This window comes from Mya arenaria, chromosome 9, assembly GCF_026914265.1.
Source record: "Mya arenaria isolate MELC-2E11 chromosome 9, ASM2691426v1".
NCBI lineage: Eukaryota > Metazoa > Mollusca > Bivalvia > Myida > Myidae > Mya > Mya arenaria.
The window spans coordinates 4,984,769-4,995,924 of record NC_069130.1 but is presented as its reverse complement, the minus strand read 5'-3'; the positions used below and the strand labels follow the sequence as shown (position 1 = coordinate 4,995,924).

The 11,156-nt window shown below is 34.6% G+C and overlaps 1 protein-coding gene across 1 annotated transcript; it reads right to left on the bottom strand.

Moving 5' to 3' along the window:
• Positions 1–744: 744 nt before the first annotated feature.
• Positions 745–9,893, bottom strand: LOC128246739 (elongator complex protein 5-like). Its single transcript, XM_052965137.1, has 8 exons — positions 9,772–9,893; positions 5,953–6,013; positions 5,542–5,622; positions 4,661–4,890; positions 4,188–4,366; positions 3,686–3,781; positions 3,257–3,357; positions 745–2,595 (listed from the first exon to the last, which is right to left on the bottom strand). The coding sequence occupies exons 1-8, from the start codon at positions 9,824–9,826 to the stop codon at positions 2,487–2,489; spliced, it is 912 nt and encodes a 303-aa protein (XP_052821097.1). The 5' UTR covers positions 9,827–9,893; the 3' UTR covers positions 745–2,486.
• Between the last annotated feature and the right edge of the window lie 1,263 nt (positions 9,894–11,156).

The window sequence follows — 11,156 nt, the reverse complement described above, 5'->3', positions numbered from 1 at the left end:
AAACAGCATCACATATCTCACACTTGTATGAATTTTCTGTTCACTTGTTAAGAAAGAACCTTGAGAAAAAAACAGCATCACATATCTCACACTTGTATGTATTTTCTGCTCACTTGATAAGAAATGACCTTGAGAAAAAACAGCATCACATATCTCACACTTGTATGAATTTTCTGTTCACTTGTTAAGAAAGAACCTTGAGAAAAAAACAGCATCACATATCTCACACTTGTATGGATTTTCTGTTCACTTGTTAAGAAAGGACCTTAAAAAACAGCATCACATATCTCACACTTGTATGTATTTTCTGCTCACATGTTAAGAAAGGACCTTGAGAAGAAAAACAGCACCACATATCTCACACTTGTAATAAAAGACGTTGAGAAAAACCAGCATCACATATCTCACACTTGTTTGTATTTTCTGCTCACTTGATAAGAAATGACCTTGAGAAAAAACAGCATCACATATCTCACACTTGTATTAAATTTCTGTTCACTTGTTAAGAAAGAACCTTCAGAAAAAACAGCACCACATATCTCACATTTGTATGAATTTTCTGTTCACTTGTTAAAAGAGGACCTTGAGAAGAAAAACAGCATCACATATCTCACACTTGTATGGATTTTCTGCTCACTTGTTAAGAAAGGACCTTAAAAAACAGCACCACATATCTCACACTTGTATGGATTTTCTGCTCACTTGAACTAAGAAAGGACCTTGAAAAAAAGACAGCACCACATATCTCACACTTGTATTTATTTTCTGCTTACTTGTTAAGAGAGACCCTTGAGAAAAAACAGCATAACATATCTGTATAGATTTTATGTTCAATTGTTAAGAAATGACCTTGAGAAAAAAAACAGCACAGCATATCTCACACTTGTTTGGATTTTCTGCTCACTTGTTAAGAAAGGCCCTTGAACAAAAAACCAGCATCACATATCTCACACTTGTATGTATTTTCTGCTCACATGTTAAGAAAGGCCCTTGAGAAAAAAACCAGCATAACACATTTACTGTGAAAATGCAACAATCAAAGAATATTTGAAAATAAATGCTGTGTTCAGTTTCAATAAAGATCATAAGGCTAGAAATCATAACATTACTCTGTTTTGGGCGTAAGCTGCATTTCAATACAAAAAAATCTCAGGACATTTATTGCAAACTGTACAACAATTACTGTGATGAGATAAACTGGATGCAGTAAAATTTCATAAAACTTTTAACATTAATCCTATACAGCAATTTCCACCATCAATACTTTTTAAGCAGCAAAATTTGTATTTTGAGCTTTAGGGGACGAACTGATACGGTAATTATTTCATCAGGTTTGAGTTAAGATCTATTTATACTGAGTTGTACAGTTAGGAATTTCATGCTAGTGAATAGTAGGGTCTATTTTTGCAAAACTCCACAAAAGAATAAGAGTGAAATAGACTATTTTTTATGTCACATAAATCCTTTTTGCCTCGACAATTGAAATCCAAACCTAACACACCAATGGTTGTTTAAAACTTGATATTAAAAATAATACTATTGCACAAAGCATAGCCTCTAAAATCACACATTTAAGGCTTAAGAAAAGATACATTTGGACCCTACCTACGATATAGGTGCTGACCCTACTGTTTTTAAAGTAAATTAGGGCTTTTAAATTATTATTTTTCGGCCTTACAAAAAAATAAATGTTAATTTTGTAAATTTTAAATTTCTTAAAACTAATGCACTTCAAAGGGGCTTTGCCTTTTTTCTTTGTTTCAAATATACTGGTAAATCCACATATTTTGTCATTTACACCGAGGTGGAAAACATCTGCAGTACAATACTTTTATGGAAATAGTTCTATATTTCCAGCAACAAATGTGAAACACAACAGGATGACCAGACTTTATCATTCCACAAAGATTATTTCGTCTACAACTGGCCCCAATTTCTCGAAACCTCTTAAGTCCCTTATAACAGGATTAAGCTAATCCCACTATTTTTGTTGTTCTATAAAATGTGCTATATTTACTTCTTCAAGATTTTTTAGAAATTATGTTGGAATAATCTATATGAATATAAGAATAAACCATTTTTCATTTATCAAAATCCATTTTCAGTACGTATGTTGGCTAATTGAAATAAGCGACTTAAACCTGTTAAGCTTAAGAAGTTTTGAGAAATTGGGGCCTGGTCCATCAAACTGTAGAATACTCCTGTCATAAATGCTCAAAATATATACATGTATCTTTCAATTCCTATCAAATCATAAAAATACATATATAACAAACTGTACATATTTTATCTAACATATCATAATCCCAAACCTTATCGATCTAAACATGTGATGCAAACTTTCAATCTTCATTTGTAGTGTGCTTCTATTCTTGAAGTAAAATATCAGATTGCTTCGATGAAGGCTGTGTTGCCATGGTGATGATGCTTGTTTGCCTGAGCCAATACTCATTCCCATGGTGAAGCTCAGGAGGCTGTGGTCAAGGTCAGATGTCAAGGTCATCATCAGGATCTTCCTCATCAAAGTCATCGGCTTCGTCGGGCTGGTAAAATATCTTTCCCTCTCCGACTGAGCGCTCCAGGGTCTCGGTCTGTCTGCAATAGGAATTGGAACATTTATAAGATGCATGGCTGCTTTTACCTTTGGTTGTTGTCAATGGAAATCCTCCATATCAAAGAAGCCTGTTACTTTACTTGACACATGCCATAACTACACCCACAAAATGAACCTCCCTATTCTTCCTTAATACAGAAAAAACAAACAGCTTATTTAAGACCTTGCCACAGATATTTGAGCAGAATTTCAAAACAAATGTCATTTTACCCTTTAGCACATATTACATCTCCCAGTCAATAGCCAACTTCAGATAAGCAGTCCTTATTTGTATTGGCTCTTTATAAGGGGTATTATAAAGGTGAAACTCATACATCAGTATGACCTTTAGGTCAATATTACTACCAATTATTGTGGCCAATTCTTTTTAATGTGAATATACATTTTTCAATACCCAAAATATATAGCTTTACCTTTATGAACATCGGAGATATTGTTTACAAAAAGAAAGATGCAAAATGAAAATATTAAACTGACCCTTTTGAAATGCAGGCGATGTGTTTACATCTAATAAGCGATAGAGGCAGCCAAATGTGTATACATGCGCTAATGGGCAAGGTCTGCCAAACTTGTAAACATGCGCTAAAGGGCTAAACAATACTATTTGTTCAATTTTTCCATATATTCCACGTGTACACTTACTTTTCCGTGTCATATGTATATGGCAGTTTGACCTGGCTGCGAGCTACTTTCTCCTGGTCTGTCAAGGTCAAGTTGAATGTCAGATTGGCTGCTGGGTCAACCTAAAATATACAAGTCGCAAGCCATGCTAAATAATTATGTACATTCCATCTCTGGCAACATTTATTCAAAGTTTCATTCCAGTACCTTCAATGATTTTGAAGTTACGGCCAGGTTTCTGCACAACATCACCAATAGCATCAAGGCTAAAAACAACAATACCTTTGCCATCTTTCTTTGAAAAACTAACTTAAGAATCTTAAGAATGACTTGAAATGTGAAGATAATATGTCTTCATTTTAACCACTGTTTTATTTCTAAAGCTAGCACACCATCCACTAAGTTCAGTTTCACAGTTAGAAGACCTATACATATTACGCATTTTGTTACCTGAGGTGGTTCAGATGTGGCCTGTATATCCGCAACAGATTTCAACTCAGTGACATCACACATCCTGTAATCTTCATCCACATTGAAATGCTCTGTCTGCAATAATATAACAATAAAATGAAAACACACAAGTTTGAATAAGCAATAAGATTCAATCATATTGCAACTGATGAATTCAGAGACCTCACATCAATTATCAACCAGGAATTATTTATGTGCTAAATGGAGATAAAATGGGTTGTTTTTATAGCTAACCAAGATCAACCTTCAGAAACATTTGCCACCTTGAATAAACTAGAAGTAAACAAGCATATTTGTTGTTGTTTTTCCATAAAAGAAATTGGATATTTTGATGTCATTTAGTGGTTTGAAAACACACTAACCAAGTCATTTCGAACAATGAACTTGCAGTTCAAATCCTTTTAGCTTTCAATTCATGACTGAAGTATTCAAAATGAAATTTAAGCTTGAAGATTGTCACTCTCTCATTGACAAGACTTACAATTCTCACAACTTTTCCCGATAATCGCTTATGAAGAATATTGGCTGCCATGAGGAACTGGTCCATTTTTGGCTGCATCACATTGATGATGGTGGTTGCTAGGTGCTCAAGCAGAGTAAGGCTGTGGTTGTCATGGAGATCAGCATGGAGGAGTGCAGCAACCTGCTCCACATCTGCACCTGATGTCATGGATACCAGAATACACTATGAGGCAGGGAAATGGAGAGATCCAAAATTGGCATGGTAGCACAGTGGCAAGTTTCAAAAGCATAAAACATAAAAAACTTCAAGATGGTGCTGTAAGGCAGGCAGCCAGAGTAGAAACTATTACTTCATATACATGCAAAAAATAAAGACGTCAAAGTGTTTTCTGAATTTTTAAATTCATATCAATTATTCAATTAAAATCAATCCAGAGACAGATACATTCAGGTTTACAACTACAGAGTGGCTGGATAAACTGGTTTACTGACCGCTTATTTTAGCATCCCTTAAATTGGCCAATATCCGACAAGTGTATGGTGCAGCCCTGTGTAGCAAAGAGAGACTGAGGTTGTCTATCACCACAGCAACAGTGTGATGTGCAGGGTTGCTATGGTGACCGGGATGTGAGGTCAGGTATGACACAAGGTCAGAGGTCACACTAAGGCTCTCATTGTCATGGATACCCAGACAGTCTCTGCTTCCATCATGACAAACCACCCTGAAAAAATCACATTACTGTCGTGGATCGATGATATATGATTTAATAATAATTGTTTTTAGGTTTAATTTTTTTCTCTCTCCTTGGATGAAATAATTGAAATCTGTACTTGCTTTTTGAGATGTGTGTGTATTCCTGGACAATTGTGTAAAACTGATTTAATTTTGTTAACTGATTTATAGTAAAATATGTTTGTGTTTGCTATTATTTTTCAAGCTAATTGCAACATGTTTATCTGGTAGTAGGATTTGTTATTTGTCCAAGATTTTTATGTACTTTGCATTCATTTCGAGAAATTGCATAAAATAATAAATGAAATGTATGAACATGTATCTATTATATTTATCATTTTGGAATAAACTATTCAACTACAAGTGACAATTGATAGAATCATCATAAATCAGTGATTCAATCAGTGAGTTGTTATTCTTCTTTCCTTTTAATTTTTTCCGGTTTCATACATTCAGAAGTAAACAATATTTGCCACAAGCAACAACACTAAATAATGTACGCATAATGTAAGTATAGTGTACTAGAGCATCACCAATTATCGATAGTCAAACTGGAACCGATCACCAATTATCGATAGTCAAACTGGAACCAAACACTTAAAAAAACTATTCCAATTCCCAACACTTGTTCGTAAATTACCTTGAACTGTATTGCTGTGGGATACATGACTGTAAATGGCCTGGATTTCTGTCCCAACAGATCACATGGACCCTCTCCACCCTAAAATAGATATAAAACAAAAATTGCACAAATTAAATAAGACAATCATATGTTAGACAATAACTCGCTATTAGTTTACGATATATGGTGTGAAGGAAAGTTAAAACAAGGGTAATGTGGAGAAAAAAATAAGCTACAGTGTATTATATATATATATATAATCAGGACTAGCTGCTTCTCATCAAGCCATGTTGCTGTGTTTGTTCTCTCCTTGTTAATTAGGCCATGGTACTTGAATAGAATTGTAAACATATCGGTACAAACACTGACGTCATATACGCCCACAAGATCTTCAATGTATATACTATAGGGCACTGACAAATAGGTTACCTTTTTGCGAGGCTGCAAATCAAGCTAAGCAGCACTGGCTTTCCACTCTGATCAACTGTATCTGGAAGGGAAATACTTCAGGTTAGGTGTACATAACTAAGGCCAAAAAAATAAATATGTCTGGTTCAGGAAACGTTGTCCCAAAAAATTAGGAGGGTAGGCATTTTTTCCATTTTTTTTTTTTTTTTTTTTTTTTTGGACGTATGTTGTCTATGTGTAGACGATGCACAGAGCAGTCAGATCACTTTGTAACTCCCAGCATGTGGTATTGTGATGTGTGCTTGTTTCAATGCAGTCATTTAACCACATAATAACAGAGCATTTCCCTGTATTATCTGTAAGGACCACAATGGAAATAAGGTTTTATTTTAACTCTTTTTTGTGTTATCCTTGACATAAATGTTATATATGTTTATACATGCTTAAATTTGTATTTGTCATGTTATATGCAATTTTTATGTCGAATAAATCTATCTGATCTATCTAACCATGTATCATCTTTGTTTATTCACATTATTTTCCTTTTCTATGCTTGCTGTTTATGTACCCTATGCCTTTTAGTCACCCTCTGTACAATGCTAACCTGCACAAAGAGTTCACAAAAGAGATTCATGTACAACCTAGTATTTTATAAAAATTCCATTTTTTAAAGATTTCTGTCGACAATTTTGTTTAAAATATCTTGTAAAGATAAGTCACTTTAATACATCTCTTTTGTGAATTCTGTCATTGTAACAAATGCACATTGTGAGTGGTGTTGCACAAAATCATATAAGGCATTAGCTAGGCAACCTTAGTGCACTGAGGACCTAGGGGTCCAGGTTAGAAGAGCAACAAAAGTATTATCCAATACTTGTGAGTTTAATATTATTAATTGACTGTTGATATATTTCCCAAACACAATTATTAAAGTACAAAATGCGTACATTCAATGACATGACAATTTTTTCACTGATATATATTTAAACTAGTTGCGGCTTCATATTTGGTGGCAAACAGTTTGGGGTTGGTTGGCCCATGGAGCTCCTCGAATACTTCCGAAGCTGTGCAACCATGCTGGACCGCTTTCATGACCTGCTGCTCTACTCCATGTTCACATTTTTGGAGTTTTATGGCCATCAAAGTGGCTGGTGAACACGCCATGGGCGCCGCCATTGTTGTGCGCTCTATTAACCCAAAGATCGATATAAACGCGCTCTATTAACCCAAAGAGCAATAACTACAGAAAAGAAAATTTTCAATACGCAGTATAGCGGTTTTCGGCCGCGATTTCGAAAAAAAAGTTTAGGGTCGCCGGGTAAAAAATAGGGTCGGTCGGGTTTCCTGAACCAGACATATTTTTTTTTTTGGCCTAAAGAGGCCAAACTTGGCAGAGTGGTTGACACATGTGAAAAAACGTTGGAGAAAAAAAAAGACAAGTGCTTGGCTTGGGCAATAATCCTCCACCTAAAACCCTAACATAACCGAAGATGTGCAAGTGCCCTGTGACCTCATTTTCAAACTTGCTACAGTTATAATGAACTAGTGTTGAGGGTAAGAACCAGCCACCTGGTTGCACAATTGGTAGTTCTGGCTCCCATAACTTAAATGTTGATATTAATTTTTTTGATGTTTACAACACATTAAAGTTATGGCGTAACCCCCATATAAAAGTCAACCAGAATCAAATGAGTATGATGACGCAATTGAATGACTCTGCAATCACATGACCATGATGACGTCGCTGGTTTCTATTTATGGCATCGGATTCACATTGTTCATTTAGTTGAAACCAATTGCAGTAAGGTTGAAAATACCTTTTGATAAGTAAAAACAATTAATTTATTCCAAATTTGTTCTTAGTTATTTACTTATTATTCGAAAAGGAAAAAATAACAGCAAAATAAACACTACAGGTGTGAGGTCAAATGTAGGTCACATGGGTATTTTCTGAAAATCTTCTTATCATCAGGGCTCTCGCGAGGGGGCGACTTGGGCGCCTAAAATTCCCAGACTTCGCCCATTTGTATCATCAAAGCGACATTGACTTCGCCGAAATTTTTAGCACATTGTAAATCTGTCAATCAGCGAGTATTTGGCCAATGTCCCATTAGTCAAAACATCACAATAAGCCATTCATACAAATTGGTAATCTCCTAATCCGATAATTGGGCCGTGTCATCCAATTACCAAAACATCGCCAGTAGGCATCTATTGAAAGTTAACCAATCAGAATGTACATTCAGAAGACCCTGATCAAATGATATAAGTTTGTTAAAATGTGATAGAATTGGAGACATAATTATGAAATATCTTGTCAAGCATTAATTTAAGTTAAAAAGTAATTAATATATGTATTGAACTAACAATGCAAGACATTTAAACATTGTTGCTTTTGAAGCAGACGGTCATAGCCATCTCGGGCCATCGGCAAGTAGGTGCTAAGAAAATCAATAACATGACGTATCACCAAATATTTGATTGGTTTTAGTGAAATGTTCATGATGAAAAATGATTTGTTTTAGTGAAATGTTCATGATGAAAAATGATTTGTAAACACAAAAAATATTATTTTTTTTCCTTTATGATTTTTTTTAGATCGCCATTTTGTCAGAACAATTTTCCGAGTTAATTTTTCAACTTCCCATTATGTACTGGTAAATTTTTCATCAAGGACACTGATTTAAATGTCATTTGGTTCTTAAATGTCAGCATATTTAAAATTATTTAGCCAGAGACAAGTAAATAACAGCACAGCTGAATGTGACATTCGTACCCTATCCCGAACGTACCAAAACAAGATTCGTCCCCCTACTTTATTGACAGTTCATTTATGAGGTCATTATGATTATTTCAAATTCTTAGATGTATTTTTTTGGTTCATTTTAGATGCTATTTGGAGATAAACTATGTGACATTGACAAATACACTTTTGCTGAGCCAAAAATGATACATTATTTTATGAACATTTTATATAGTTATAGCAATCGATTTGAATGTGAATATAAACTGAGGTGTGTGGTATGGCATAGTTTTTGTATCAGGTGTTATAAAAAGTATCACTTCTCCCTAAAGTCTCCCCACTTCTCCCTAAATTGACTGAAGGGAGAAGACACATCTCCCAAAATTTTCAGCCTATTGAGAGCCCTGATCACATGATTAAATTTGAATACAACTATGACCTAGTTAAGGAATGCTTATAATCGGATTTATTAAAATGATAAATTAACTATCTATAAAGCGTTTTGTTTTTGTTTTAAAAATGTGTTTGTGAACTACATATTATTTCATTTACCGGAGGATATAGTTTATTTGTCTGTACAATACATACAAATGAAATAACAGCGTGACATAAAAATGTCACAAATTCTGGTAGGGTTTGGATACATCATTCTCTTCAGCTAACACGTCCAAAAAGGTAATAACGTGTTCGCTGAAGTTCTTTAGCTACACAATTGGTTATGTGCGAGTCAATTGTAACAAGAACTCTGAGCTAGTGTTCCAGTGGTTGTGCGTTCGGGCCCCATACCTTTCATACCCTATTATAGATTTGTTGTTCATTGTATATAAACTTGTTTTCGAGATAAGTGAAACCTTGGAGTTTGAACCATTAACCAGACAGGAACTAGAAACAGTTTACCCTGTTCCTAATGAGGAACATGACTCTATTTTGCCATTTCAAACAGGATATGTGCTAGGGGTGCGTGGATATGGTGTGTGTGACGCAACCAACCCCTAATTAATCGCACGAGCAGTGCATCCGAAATGAGAGTCATCCGAAATTTACAACATATACTAAATACTCGTTATTTTACAAACCAAAACCGAATGGATTCATACCTTTAATAAGAACAAGTTTCGATTTTTCTTTTCCTTCGAGAATATCGCCAATCATTTTTACACATGAGCTGTGTGCAGGAAATATTTCCCGCCAAATTGCACGCGAGGTAACCGGAAGTGTTGGTGCGTACAGTTGTAGAATTTCGAATAATTTATGGATCGATATAACTACAGAAAACGTACAGTAAAGTATGGACCTAAAGAAAAGATAAGTTTAATTTTTAATAATAGACAGTTTATTTGGTAGACCACATGATCATTATTATTTAGTTTTCTCCCAAATGTATTGAATAACATTTTTTTGATAGCCGTTTGAACCGTTGAATGTGAACCCCATCGGCCATGGATGACGGATTTTTTTTTTAACATTGACCCTGATCTTTAATTAATGACCCTTTGTCGCGTTAAAATTTAGCCCTGGTTAAAAACTCACCGAGGCTTATAATACTCAAAAGTCAATCAATGGTCATTCCTCACTAAATCATCTTATCTATCTTATCTTATGAATGTACATGTGTATATTATTTGTATATAATGGTTATTTATGTCACGCTACGTCTAACTTAGATCAATATTGAGAACACATCCCAACTGCAATTTTGGAAACTGACCCTTAAACATATAATCGTATTTTTATTTTATGGGGGGATGGTGGGGGGTGGTGGGGGATTGAAGCAATACGTACACTATCAGTGAAACTTGTGCCACGGGCTGAACATACTGTGATTTTGCTGAGTCGAGCGCCATAACTCTGCTGAAACTAGTCAGAAAAAAACAGTTGATGTTGCTTAACTTTAATTACGTGTTGATTAAAATTTCTGGTCAAGTTTCTAAATTAAATAATAGGAACTACATGTACATGTAGGTTCGAGCTCGAGCAAGGCATTGCGTGTCAAGAAGCTACCCAATGAAATTGCGGTAGTGCAAGAGATACCTACATATAGGGAACATCCTTTTCTTTATTCATCTCTGTACATGAGCAAAAATAAACATAATTAGATGTGCTCAATTGTTTTATGTATAACCAATTACTTTATTTAAATACCACACATAAAATTACGTTATCATAATCTATGATGAAATTGGCTTTTAAACCGAAGAAACCATGTACAAATTTGAATTCTGCTTTGCTTTTATATGTCAAGAAAATAGTTCAGATAGAGATTTAAGTATTTTCGTAATATTTACTCAAACACGAACCTCAAAGTACAATGTGTAGAGGTAAATTGAAAAATAGACATTACTGTTTCTAAGTATGTGTAAATCAAAACATGATTAAGTACTGAAAATACAACATATAAAACTCATGCAGAACATAATCTAGAAAAAAACGCTTCAAATACCATGTCGAATAAACTGCTATCAGGAAGCACGACTTTCAATTA